The sequence below is a fragment of the Anser cygnoides genome, chromosome 17 (assembly GCF_040182565.1).
Source record: "Anser cygnoides isolate HZ-2024a breed goose chromosome 17, Taihu_goose_T2T_genome, whole genome shotgun sequence".
Lineage (NCBI taxonomy): Eukaryota > Metazoa > Chordata > Aves > Anseriformes > Anatidae > Anser > Anser cygnoides.
Genome location: NC_089889.1, coordinates 15,480,333 through 15,494,495, shown reverse-complemented (window position 1 = coordinate 15,494,495; position 14,163 = coordinate 15,480,333). Strand labels below are relative to the sequence as shown.

The 14,163-nt window shown below is 42.1% G+C and overlaps 1 protein-coding gene across 3 annotated transcripts in view; it reads right to left on the bottom strand.

Moving 5' to 3' along the window:
- The window catches only part of MORC2 (MORC family CW-type zinc finger 2), a 53,341-nt gene that overhangs the window by 5,803 nt on the left and 33,375 nt on the right, over positions 1–14,163 (bottom strand). For 2 of the 3 annotated variants that reach the window (XM_066979099.1, XM_013198972.3), the window contains 12 exons: positions 10,678–10,818; positions 9,989–10,143; positions 9,710–9,838; positions 8,360–8,465; positions 4,141–4,273; positions 3,728–3,802; positions 3,224–3,604; positions 2,687–2,827; positions 2,539–2,593; positions 1,605–1,746; positions 1,065–1,256; positions 872–965 (listed from right to left, as the gene is read on the bottom strand). In XM_066979099.1, the coding sequence (XP_066835200.1) occupies positions 872–965; positions 1,065–1,256; positions 1,605–1,746; positions 2,539–2,593; positions 2,687–2,827; positions 3,224–3,604; positions 3,728–3,802; positions 4,141–4,273; positions 8,360–8,465; positions 9,710–9,838; positions 9,989–10,143; positions 10,678–10,818 (1,744 nt within the window). Of the gene's footprint in view, positions 1–871; positions 966–1,064; positions 1,257–1,604; positions 1,747–2,538; positions 2,594–2,686; positions 2,828–3,223; positions 3,605–3,727; positions 3,803–4,140; positions 4,274–8,359; positions 8,466–9,709; positions 9,839–9,988; positions 10,144–10,677; positions 10,819–14,163 lie in introns of those variants that run through there. The other variant, XR_010825563.1, reaches the window with a different exon arrangement.

Sequence of the window (14,163 nt, the reverse complement as noted above, 5' to 3'; positions counted from 1 at the left end):
CCAGTGTGTTGACTGCACCGCACAGCTTGGTGTCATCAACAAACCTGCTGAGAGCACACTCAATCTCACTGTCCATGTTACCAACAAAGATATTAAATAGTGCCAGTACCAATCCTGACCCCTGAGGAACAGCACTCGTTACTGATCTCCACCTCAACACTGAGCCATTGACCACAAACTCTTTTAGCACAACCATCCTTACCCACAGGGTGGTCCATCTGTCAAATTAATGTCTCTCCAATTTAAGGACAATGATATCATGGGGGACAATGTCAAATGCTTTGCACAAGTCCAGGTAAATGAGTACATACATCAAGAAATACTGACCCCTACGCAGAATTCCATACATTCCTTCCCAGAATTCCTCCATTCTTAAATGGAATGAACACCAAGAGCCTTAAGAAGCATCACAGGTGGTCTGTGAATCTTTAAACTCTGCTCTATTTTTGTGAGCCTGGTCATCTGGAGAAGTACAAGGAGCGCTGGCATCCACGTTCTTATTTTTCAGATTTTCTCTGCATAAGTTGGACTTTTAAGACTGGGGCATAACTAACAGATGTGCCTACATTTCATTTCTATGCATCTCTAACCTGGCCTCTCTTCTTAAAAGCTTAACAGCAATGGACAAGAACTCCAGACTGTAGCAGCCAATAGGGTTCTCACACAGATGTATGGTAATAAAAAAATCCTCATCAAAATCTTCTCTCAGAAAAACTGAGGCACACTTCAAGAACTCTCATTTTTTTTTTCCACTACATTAATCATGCTAAGGATACAAATAACTTCCACAGGATGCAGGCTCGCCATAAGAATGGAATGTGTAGTGAAATAAAAACAAAAAAAAACTTTTTTCTAGATGTACTGAACTCACCAAGGGAAATGCCAGCAACCCTTCTGAACTCATGGAACTCAGCTCCTTCTTGGAAACAGGAAAATTTGGAGGCAAGAAGTATCGCAAACAATTCCTATGCAGGAAAGAAAAAGCAAAGCCAGAGTTTGCTTTAGTCCTTCAATCTCAATCTCAATCAGGCTGCAGCAGCTCACAAGAAGCACTGTGAACCCACCGAAGGATTTGAACTAGCAAGTCTACTGTTTCTTGGTTACTGCTAGGTCCAGTGGTGTCTGGCTCAATTCTGACACAGTCTGAGGTAGAAGGTTCAGCCACAACAACCCCCTCTTCCTGCTGTGTATCTGGAGTCTGATACTCTGGAGACGGAGGCTTCATCAGTCTCACATCCTCACTGCCCTTCTCTACCCTGAAGACAAAAAAAAAGGGGGGGGGGAAGGGGATACATATGTTTTTTTCTTATATCAGCCATATCTGAAATACTGTTAGCTTCATCAGAACCTGTACACATCTGTCACTGAGACTTCTAGATTACACAAGAGCTGCCTCCACAGGAAGGTCACACTGAAGCGATGAGCAGACTGTACTGAGTGTGTTGCATTCATTCTTTAAAAAGCAGATGGACAGTCCTGAGCACACACACTCTCCCTGATATGACAACAACATATTTTTATCTTCAGCATCTGTGTAAGTAAAACAAGGTCTTTCTCCTGAAAGCAGAACAAGCCTCCAAAATCTAGTAGCTGAAGATAGTTACCAGCGATCTCTTGGTGTGGTGTCTGTAGGAACATAATCAAACTTCACCTTCCAGCGTACTGCATGCTTGCCCATTTCCACAGCTGTGACACGGCCTGTGAACCACTCCTTGTTTACACGCACTTCCACATGCAGCCCTTTATCTGAAGGGAAGATGACAGTAAAGATGTTTGCAAACATTCAGATGCAGGAGGGCACCTTCTGTGTGGTCATTAGAGAAGACAGCCACCCTCATCTGTGAGCAAACCTACAGCTGTGACAATTCTTTCAAGTGGTACATGAACCATAAAAACACCACATTCACACAGTTCAACTCCTACTTAGAAACATTAATATGCAAGGAAATGATATGGCATTCTCAGATACTGTTTCTCTTGTACTCTGGGCTGTTTGACGCATGCTGTTCCGGCTTGTACTGGACTAGGACGATTTGCTATGGGTTCCCAGTGGGTTGCTTTCCATAGAGCTCCTCGGGAACAAGCTGCAGAAATTAACTGCTCTGGCAGAGGTACAACACCATCCTGGCTATAATTTTTCTTACAGGTCTCTCTGCCCCTCTCCTTTCACAGTAGCGCAGCACGTCTAGATAACACCCTCAGTATTTCTCTGCTGATATAACTACATGATCCTTTCAACTAGGAAGGATGAGCATGACATCCATCTACACTATGCAGCCAAACAGCACAACAGTTAAGATGATGCAGCTCTCAGATTATGGGTCTTCCTACACCATAATTGCCTCCTGTCCAATCAAGGGGTCCTGAAATTTTGTTTCACTTAGAGTCATCTCATGGTCTGGTATCCAAATTTACATGAATTTTTGTTTTAAAAAGCTCATTAACAAAATGACATGTTTAACCAATGAATCTAGTTCTGCAAGAGCTCTTTTTCATTATGTTATATACTGGAAAAGAGTTCATGGGTTCATTTCTCACCTTTCTGAGCTTTCTTCAGTTCTGCTAGTTCTTCTTCTCCTGCACTATCTGTGAGCTGTAAGCAGAGAGCTCAGATTAGCTCAAAAATTATAAACACTTGACAAATATCTTCTGCTGGGGAAACCAGTGCACTCCAGTGCACTCTCACCTCTACCACAACCTCACTGGAATCCTTCTCCTCTTTCACTGCCACAAATTTGCCCCGTTTTGTCTTCTCCTTCTTATACTCCCCTTCCTCCTCAGACACCTCCTCTGTGGTATATAAGGTCCTCTTCCGGGTTGTGGAGGCCTGCAGGAAGCAAAAAAGCACTAGCTATAATTCAAGTATGCTACCAAACAATCTTTTTTACAGAAGTATTTAAAATTTTAAAAAAGCTCAGCACCCACTATCTTCATTTGATACCTTAATCGGTTTTTCAAGAAGGCTTTAGAGGGTGCCATATGATAACATAAGTCCTCAAGCCTACCATTCCACACTTTTTTTTTGTCCGGAGAAATAGTCTGGTCTAACAGGAAAAAGATGATACAAGCCTTTATTAGAGGTGTAGAATGGCACTGTAAGCCAAGAATAAAATAGGAGTTACCTTGTCCTATGCAGAGAATGAAGCACAAATCCCACATGACAGAGAAATATGGGTTATGCAGAAAAGTAGGTAAGGATAGTTTTCATCCCATTGAATCTCACCTGTGGGCATTTGATAGTGGCAGATTTCTTTACTGCTGGCGCCTTGGCAGTTTTTGAGCTGGGTATCTCACGTGGGCTTTTGGGGCTCTGCAGGACAGCAGTGGATGCTTTTGTTGTTGTAGCTGTTTTGGCAAGAGTTTTTGAAGTGCTGTTAGACTTTCCAGCTGTCACAGTATGGTGGTGTGTCCTGGAAGTACTGGCCTCCTCCTTGCAGAGAATGCTTGCCAGTTTAGGAGAACTAACAGTTGGCCAAGCTGGAGAGCTCTTTTTCAGCTGACTGACAGACCTGGGAAGAGGCGTAGCTGGTGGTGGTCTGCTGGGAGCATTCTTAATTACATCAGGTAAAGGAGGAGATCGGGGGCGCTGAAGTCGAGTCAGTGACTGGGTGTTCCAAAACAAATTAGGGTACAGAGAGAGGAGACAAAAAAAAATCAGGTTCTGCTTTTCAATAACAGTTTAGGATAACACAGGAGAGTACAAAGCCTACAGTGGTATCCCGTTTACCTCCCCTGCAGGCCGTGTAGTCACTTCCAGAGGCAGTTTTTTCAAGTCAGCTTGAGATCGAATTGGAGTGGTTTTCTATTAAAAAATGAAAAAAATCAGAAAATTTATTTTTGAAAGCTGTCAGAACCTGCATGAACCCATACTAGCAAACAGTCTTCCAGTTTAAAAATCAGTAATTGCAAAGCAGATGTTTTCTGCTGTCTTTCAAGACCTAGAATCCAGCAGTCACCCACATCCTCCTAACAGGAAATGCAATCTAAGATGCTTGTTTAATAAAACAACCCCTACCCCATGAATGCCACATGGCATATGTGCTATTACAGGCTGAGACAGACTTCATTCTCAGCATCATCTGCTTGCACTAGGAAGTCCCTGAAAGCCTGCTATGCTTAGCAGGAGACCTTCCAATTTACCTGCAGAGCTTCCAGTTTTTCCTGCTGCTGGCGGATTTTCTCTGTCAGTTGTTTCTGCTTTTCCTCTTGTGATTTCAAGTCTTTCTTCAGAGTTCCTAGTGGTACTTTCTGCTTCTGCTCTGCAGCTTCACATCTAGGACCAAAGAAATGTAAGACAACCTCAACGAAGACAGCAGAACCTGCACCATCTCTCCCACACAGCACCATCCCTGTGTCCCATTCCCAGTGCAGCAGTAAACCCCCCTTTCCTTTTTGCAGTGGCCACAATCCCAAAGAAAGCTGTTTTCTCCTTAGGAAACACATATATGATTTAAGGATCAAAACCACAACCAATAAAAAACAAGCCATTTACACTGGGAATTACCAGTTCAGAGCCCTGGAGCCATAGTAAACAAAGTTTAGGAACTGACAGGTCAATACAAAGACAGGTAACAATTTGACTGCATCACCATACCAAGGACCTCTTTCTAGCTTGCCCTGAGAGAGACTTGTGATATAGGTTCTTGGGGAGTGCAAAGGCTGTAGGAAAGTGATCCAAGTTAGACGCTAGCTACAGGATGATCACCATGATCTACACGAAGGCAGCAATCCTCATGGCACACAAGCTGGAGGCCCCTGACCCATGCTGGCAACAGCAGTGCTTCCCAAATCCTCGGTCATCCCTCAGACCATGCAAATACCTGGAACAGAATAGCTGGGGGATGGAGCCAAAATACAGCAGTAAGGGTGTCCAAATCCATGACACAAGAAAACGGGAAGAAACATCAGACAGTAGAGCACTTGGAAGGCAAGGTCAAAAATACAGGGACTGCAAGCACACCCTGCTTTCTACTGGCACCAACAAAGGCAAAGGAGTTCTCAGACAGAAAACCTGTCTCATGTAAAAGGACACAATGGCACTCACTGATAGAAAGGGCAAGTGAGCCTACTCAATACAAAAATATTCGAGTTATTTATCCCTCCAGAGGGAGATTTCTTTCAAAGAAGGTGAAATGACCAGAAGTTTGGATCACCTCTCCAAGGAGTCTTGCCTGCTCTTTCCCACCCCCCTGGATACAGGACATGTGCACCCTGTGGAAAAGAAAAGAATTCCAACTCATGCTCCAACCGAAATTCCAACACGTTTTCATATAACGTGCAGCCACACCATTCCAAATTTTCAACATACTGCAAATAAGAAGTTTCATTTATTATTAATTCATATTTCTGTCAGGTTAATTGATAAAAGAGCTTGTCTGCACATAGGCAAAAGAGCACAAAGGCAAGTGTGGGGGAAACCTGAATAACACCCTTGCTTTGGCTACTCTCAGGCCATCACAGGAGTCACCAGCCCTTCCAAGGCCCATGCCCACATGCACGGAGTCCCAAACGCACTTCAAGGAACCCAGATTAAATATTTAGAGGAACAGGCACCCCATTTGGGCTCTGGCAGGGCTGTCCAAGGGCAGCCTCAGCCCCAGTGTCCAGTCAATGGGAATAGCTCTCCAAAGCATCTTTTGGATCAAGGGGAGAAACCAAAGGCAGGGTAAGGAGGGGATTCAGATGATTTTGGGAGGAATAAACATGGGAAAACAAAGAGATAAAAGGATAATAAGGATCGTTGTCATGTAAAGAGGAGGCTGGTCAGTACACATGTCCGGCCATGCCCTGCACCTGATCAGCACCGTCCCATCTTCACATTAAACTCCATTTCTGGCTATTTTCTTGAGTGAGGGGCTCTATTCTGTGTGCATGTGTGTGTATGGGGGTCTGAGTGCCAGCAGCTCAAGTGGGACCACAGCTCAGAGGGGCCCGCGTGCCTGGGGTGTACCAGCTGCAGCAAGTGCAGGTGTGCAAGGCAACGTGTGCTCCACAGCAAACGTTGGGCCAGACGTGCCAACAAGGAGGTGAGCTGGCCTGGGAGCAAGACCTCAGAAGGAATGCTTACTGGAGGGAACGGGGAGTCCTGACCAACTGCTGCAGAGGGGTGTGGGATTGTAGGTAGAGGTGTGGGAGTCTCTAGGCAGGAGACACCAGTGAAGAGCAAAGATCCAGGATCTGCTACTGAGTGGACAGTGTGTCCAAGGTGGAAAACTGTGGGGTGTATAGTGTGCAAGTGTGTGTGTGTTTCAGGGGGGTGATTGCTACATATGTCCACACGAGGGGGTCTGTGGGAGTTCAGGCCCCATATATCCCACTGCAAGTAACTATCAAGACAGGCTGCAGGGGGCAGCAGATACAGATGGTCCTCATCCTGATCAGAGGAGAAAGAACAGGATGAGGTTACTGGTGTGCTTTGTGTTTGTGTCTGAGTGCTTAGAGTGTCTGCCTGTGTTGAGCTGTATAGCCAGCCATGTGCGGTATATCTGTGTCTGTCTACTGGGAATACATTCCCAGCCATGCTACTGCTTTGACCTGGGGTGCTGGAGATGTGGCAGCCTCTTGTTGGTCTTGCAGATTTGTCTCTGCCCCCAGGAGTTTCATCTAAGGACATCCATCCTCCGTGAAACAGCCCCCATTACAACTACATCACAGCATGAACACACAGAGCTATAGGGATGTTATCTCCCATATTTTTCAAATGACAAGTGCCAAAAAGAAGAAGCTAGAAAATCAGTATTTTCCCAATATCAACATAAACACTTTTTGTAGCTTTTCTGGTTATGGATATATTAAGGTTTTGATTCCAATTAACAGATTCTACCTGGATTCATTTGTATTTAAAACACTAAACCAAGGCATCTGAATTACAGCCTAATCAGCTTCTCTCATTATACAACAAGGATAAGAATCAAATTCTAGCAGTCTTTCTCCACAGACAGAAAGGAGAAGCCTAGAGCAATCATTTTTCTTATTCAAAGTAGTGAACTCTGCTTAATCTTATAATCATGAAACACACCTTTGGTATATGAATCAAAGCGCTGCTCCCTCAAGTGCACAAAATGCCATTCTTGTGTTCACTGCAACTCAGAGGTGTTGCTCCAGCTTATGTGCCTAATGAGTTGGAGCAACAGTAGCAATAGAGACACCTGAAAAGACTGAGCACTGAACCCATGCTGCTCCCGGCCTCCACTTAGGACTATTCTTCAGTTGCTACCTATATTAAAGCTAACATGCATAAACTATAGCTACAATCATATCTCCAATAGCAGTGCAGAAAAACTACAAAGGAACTAAATTTCACAGAATCACAGAATGGCTGACATTAGAAAGGACTTTCTCAAGACCATCTGGTCCAACACCCCTGCTCAAGCAGGAACACCTAGAACGGGTTGCCCAAGGCCATGTCTAGACAGCTTTTGAATACTTCAAGGAGGCAAACTCCAAAGTCCCTCTGAACAACCTATGCCTACTATCACTGTCATGGTGAGTGACCTTGAATTTCCTGATATTCAAGGGGAAGCTTCTGTTTCAGTTTGTGCACATTGCCTCCTGTCCAGGCACTGGGCACCACTGAAAAGAGCCTGGCCCTATCCTTTTTTCACCTCTCCTCAGGTACGTATAAATTATTAGTGAGATCACCTCTGAGCCTCCTCTTCTCCAGGCTGAACAGTCCCAGCCCTCTGAGTTTCCTCACAGCAGAGGTGCTCCAATCCTTTCATTTTGTGGTACGTCACTGGACTCTCTCCAGTATGTGCATGTCTCTTGTACTGGGCAGCCCAGCACCAGACACAGTACTCTAAGACTGCTAAGACTGACCTCATTAGTACCTCACCTCATCAACCTCCCTGTACTTGCCAGCAACACTCCTCCAGATGCAGCCTAGGACACCGTTTGACATCTTTACCACAAGGGCACATTGCTGAGCATAAGCATGCTCAGCTTGGTGCCCACGAGGACCACAAGGTCTTTTTCTGCAGAGATGTTTTCAGCTGGGCTCTCCCAATATGTCCTGGTGACTCAGGCTGTCCCCTCTCCTGAACCTCCACCCCCACCCCACCCAACAGGAGGGGGGAAACTTTGCCCTTCTTGCAGCATATGATCCACCCTTCCAGTTTTGTGTCATCAGCAAACTGGCTGAGGGTACACAATGCATTTGCCATGTCCATCCATGTGTCAACTCCAAATAGGTATGCCATCATTACGCATTCACAGACTCTGAGCACAGCTTACAGGTGTATCATACAGGTATAGAATTACTGTCTATCCTTCCAATAGTTCTCAAAGAATCCATGACTGGGAAAAAAAAAGTGCAAATAAGGCACACCACAGAAAATTCTTTATATTAACCGATTCTTACCTGTCTTGTTCAGGATCAGGGTTCATAGAGCATACCCAGCTATCAGGGTAATTCTTCTCCACTGAACTCATCTGGAATGGGAGTGTTCGCCACTTCAGACACACATCTGTTAAGGTAAACACTTTGCAAGTCAGAAATACACATCTTAAGCCATAAAATCAGATTTTACCCCATAGCACTTCTCAAGCCTATTTAAAGTCCAAGGACCACACCAGTTTCCTAAATATATCCAATGGCAATTAAGACCAGTGGCAAAAAAAGAAACAAACAAGATATACTAAGTCAATTTTTGCTCCATGTTCACAAAGTACTTTGAAGATGACCTCAAATCTGGTAAACAAAGCAACCATAACAATAATCTGATAAAGCCTAGCATGAACTACTACTAGAGCATTTCACATTCACTGCTGTAATGATAGCACTTACAAATGAAACTGAACAGCCTGTCCTGAAATCACCGCTCATCTCAGAAGGCAGGCTTTCCCTTACTGGTATCAACACACAACACCCAACACCTAGGAGATGTATCCACTAAAATTAGATAATAATTGAATACATTTTAGATGAGCCAGATGTACTAGATTTGGTTTCCAGAACATTATTGGACTACCAGAAAATCAATATCTTAAAAATCACATTTTGCTAAGAAAAGGCAAGTATTCTTAAATCAGTCTCTGGAAAGGCTTCACAGGCCCTGGCAGATGTCAACAGAAAAGGTCAAGAAGAACAATAGGAAAGCTCCTCCTATACGGGAAGTTTGATGGCCCTCTATCAAAAGAGAAAGTGCTTATATTGAGATCTCCCTTCTTCCAGCTGTAACAAGGGCTTAGCCAGAGCCATTCGTGAGTGCACAAAAGAAAATCTGCATTAAGTTTAAAAGCTGACTGTAAATGGTTCCTTTCTGTGATGATACCTAGAGCCATTTTACAGACCAGTGCATCAGAGTAAGAGTTATTTGACTACTTTCCATTGCCTATTGGAAAAAGTTTTGGATCTTATCCCATTGTTGGGATGGGTGGCTTTGGTCAGTTCCAGTTCACGTGACGTTTTGAAGCCCATTCTCAATTCTGCTACTGACCACACCAGTCCCATTCTGTAAGTGCACCTGAAGAAGAACCTGAAGACTGTGCAGGAAAGAAACCTTACTTTAAGATGTTTAAAAGTGTGCCAGCAGATGCAAGCAAGGGCAACTCACAAAAGGAGACAAGCCCCAGAAGGGAGCAATGATAGAGGAGGTCACCTCAAAGCTCCTACCCATTTAGCTGCTCCCCAACTGCAGACAGGATTTCCCTCCCTCTCGCCCTTTCCCAGGGAGGACCAGCCTCCTGATTGCAGCCTGGTCAGACGCACCACACTGAATCGTGGTAGGAATCTCCATGGCTCTTCGGCGTTTGTAGCGCAGTTCACTAGATGGAGGCTGGTTCCAATTTGCTGACAAATAACCAAATTCATCCCAGAACTTGATGATACCCCTCTGGGCTGGAAAACAAGAAGCCCCCATTCAGTATGGAGCTATTATCACAAAAATCACCACCTTCAGTCTTGGTTGTCCTCCCCCTCAGCTCCTTTCCAGCCACCAAAGTCTCCCCTTCCAGCAGCTGGTAAAAGCAGCTGGTGAAGCTTTATTACCTATAGCTACATCTTTCCAATACTGAGCTAAATGCTCTCCCATGGCCTTCAACAAGTGTCGATATTCTTTGGCATCAGCAAAGTCTTGTTTATTATGGGTTGGTTCCAGAACCAAATAGGGCACATCCACTACACCTACTACTCCACCACATGCCCTGAAAGAGGAACATACAGTTATGAACATCATTAAACTACTAGGTCAGTGTTCAGACAAGCAATATTGAAAATAGTGGATTACAGACACACATGTTCCTGCAGTAGTACTATTCTGAACTTACTAGCTTTCTAAATCGGACTTGATACTCAGAGCTGGTATTCTGAAAAAAGTAAGGTGGGCTCAAATATTTGTATTTGCTTTCAAGACCTATTCTCCCTGTCCCTAGAATGAAGTAGTATTGCTACCAGTATTCATCTGTTAGCCCCAAACATCAACACCAAGCATAAGAGCCTCATACTGCTCTAGGTATGACCAAAATTTGTGGTCATAAAAAAGAATTTTTTTTAAATTGGGAAGCTAGGGAAATACTGAGAAATATAAAAATACGTTTTATTTGCCAGAATCCAAACTGAAGGTTGATAAAATGAAAAGGTCTCACGCTCATGAAGAACGATTATAGCAAGGCCAAAGTTATGTGTGGGAACATGCCAGACTTAAGTAAACTATTGCTGAAAAATCTCCAAAAACTCACATGCCACCCTCCAGCTGTGGGCCCACCTTCTCATACATCTTTATCAGACGACTGCAGTTATAAATGAACATGCCATCCAATTCACGCTGCTCAATATTCACACCAAAAATAAAATTCAGTTCTTTTGGTTCCTTCAATGCCCTGTAAAAGAATGAAACAGAACCTTTGAAATATTAAAAATAAAGATTTTGGAATCAAAATTATTTGCTAATTATTCATTATTAGACAAAGGGCATGAAAATTCCAGCACCTTTGAGCATTAAGGTTTTGCTAAAAACTTGCCCTATATTCAGCTATTTCTAACAAAAAAAAAATGTTTTTGTTGAAACATTATACTGAATCACATTACAACTGAAGACAAATTAAAAAAATGACTTTGCAATACAGACATCAATTTAGGCTGGACAGTATCTGTTGAGGCAATTTAATTATTCATTTGGATACGTTTTCTCCTATAGGAATGGATTTTGGTTTTTATTTCAGATCCACTTTTTGAAAGAAATTGCAGTTGAGTCTTCTGAACGTACTGTTAGGCACAGACTGGTCCTTTATGTGATTTTGGTTTGTACCTTCTAGATGGAAATAAATGCTAAATCAAGCATGAAAATTAAGATTTTAATACAAAACTACAGTTTTGATATTCAGATTCTTGGAAAGTTCTTGTAATTACGAATTTTATAGTGTTATTCAAATTCAAATAATGTTATTATAATGTTACTCAAAGCTCGAAAGCTGGAGAATACAACACAGCCAAAGTGGACTTTTTTTTGCCTGGAAATGACAGGATAGCAATTTGCATGGTTTCTATCTTATTGTGATGACTTCAACAGAAGTTGGCCTCAACTACCTTTGTGAGCACATACAGATTTTCTGAATCTGAATCTTTGATTATCATGAATTGTATTTCCTGTGATGCAGAAAGCCTCAAGAGATTTATCAGTGTTGTAAAATCAAACAAAACCTCTTTATTTAACAGAATTATTGGTCTTCGAAGACTAACTTAAATGGATTCCACAGCTTTCATGAAAACCACACTGATTGTTTCTCATAATGAGGATACCTGTTTCAGGCTGAAGGTATCAAACAAGGCCAAATTTTTTAACAATTAAAAGGCATAGTCTACACCACTGTCCTACCCATTCCTCTGATTTTTGATCTCCCCTATTTTTCCTCCACTCATCAAATTTTTAAGCACTAATGTGCATTGTCCCACTTAAGTCATTTGGCTTCTCTAAGTGGTTAGTTGAAGATACTTGGAATTCTTTGAAGTTTAAAGTCTTAAAGATCTCTTAACTGTCTACTACGACCATCAGATACTAAGAGAACCTGAGCTGTGCATTCATGAGCACTATGCAGTAATAATACACAACTAAAAGACTATCTTAACTTTTAAGCATCACATTTCTTGCCCCTTTTCTGTTTTCTTGAGGTCACCCTTCTCCTCACGCAAATGTATACATAACCTGTAACACCCCTTCCTTTGAATGGAAGCTCCCACAAGGGCCCTAAATGGGACACGAGAGTCTAACATGGTCCAAAGCTGGTATCAGCAATCTCTCTCCTACTCTACTGTCAGCTTTTGAGATTCCCCTTGTTTCAAAGCAAAGCCATCAGAGGTGTTTGCAGACTTCCACGTTACATATGAAGCAGACAGCAATGTTTTAAAAAGGTACGCTTGGTTCAGCAGAACTGATGTGCTGGTTTACAACAATGTTTTTAGATAACAGACAGAGAATACCTGTTCCGTTATCAAAAGCATACTTCTCTAACCATGACACAATCACTCATTTTACAGGTAACTACAGACTCAGAGATCATTTTTAGTAGATGACAATCTAAAATGAGCTACTAGAAAAACACCCAGAATAGGAGCTTTCAAAAACTGTAAAACTAAACATTTGCCAAAAGATGTTCTGAACATTATCAACAGAGAAGCAGAGCTACAGCATTATTACCATTTTGGTCTCAGTTCATCCAGGTGGACAACTGTGATTTGAGAACACAAATGGGTGTGGCAAAACAGCAGACCCCTCACTCTTATCTCAGGGATTAATTTTCTATCTTCTGAAAAGGATGTAGGGCCTTGAATTTCAAGTGAAAAAGTATGCGCTCCTACAAACTAGGAAGGACATCTCATTTTTATTAGAGAGCACAAGAAGTCAAAGTATGATTCAAATCATGGAAAACTAAGTGGTTGTCTAAAGCCCAGCCAATTACCTTTTATTATTAGGGCTCTTGTATCTGTCCTGTCTGCTGGATTTGTAACTGGACCTTACACAGGCTTTGGGAGTATACACATTTTTCAGGAGTTTGTTCTGTTTCCTGGATTAAGTGTAAGGTTATGGAAAAGCCTGACCCTCTAAACTGTCTCTTATTTCCAGTGATGTATGCAGGTATATAAAAGATGCTATATGCTACTCTAGAGCTGACTGCACACTTGGTAATTCTTGCTCAGGAAAAGAACAAGCAAGCCTATACTGGCATCAGGAGAAAAGGGGTTTTTGTCTGTTGTTTGCTAACTGTAATATAGTTTTTCTTCATCATCACATATTTGAAACCTGACTACAGCTTTCTCTGACTAAAGAAGAAAGTTACTGAAGAAAATATGGAATTTCTCATTTCCAACTAATCACTACAGAGAAGCTAACTTCTGTGTTTTAAGTTCTATATTTGTTGCTCAGCTCTTTAAAAGCAAAAATTATTTTGCCCATTGAAAGAAAGGCTAGCCCATTCACAAAATTTTACTTCATACGCTGATGTTGTCAAAACCAAGAATTAAGAGACGCTGTAAAAAGACAAGCTGTACACAGAAAATTACATAGAAGCTGAAGAAAATGGCTTCTCTATAGAGTTTCTGCATTCTTCAGATCACAGCTCTACTACTCCTGAATTAAAAACATTTATTAATTTAAGATCTTCAAATACATTAGATTCATCTCTGGCAACAAGTCTGGGATGGAAAATTAACATGCAAGTCAAACTAGGTCGGAAAATCTTCATTTTTGTCAAATGCGTATGACAAATTTGCAGAGAACTGATATACAAAGAGAAATATTCCTGTGGTTAAATAATAACTTTAATTGTAACCAGAGCTAAGTTGCAACAATATCTTGAGGATTTCATGGCAGAGACTACAACAGAATTCAACAAGCTTTTAGGAGACACCCTACAACTCTAAAAGCCATTTCCACTGTTACTTGCTAACACTTGTGTATTTCCCTGAATCTTATCTGCAAATGAAAAACAGATAAGCAAAGCAATGAAAAAAGCTTATGTGAAAACCAGGTAAATATCTCCAAAATAACCAACCAACCACAACAAAAAAGCCAAATTTAAATACTTCTTTCAGCAAGATGGGAATAGCAGAAGCAACCAGAAGAGCAAACTTGCGGTTAAACAGCCAGGACATATAGGATACTCACAGATATTTAAGCTTTGAGCTGAACTGCTCGCTCCACCACATGAAGTAAAGCAGAAGAAACACTC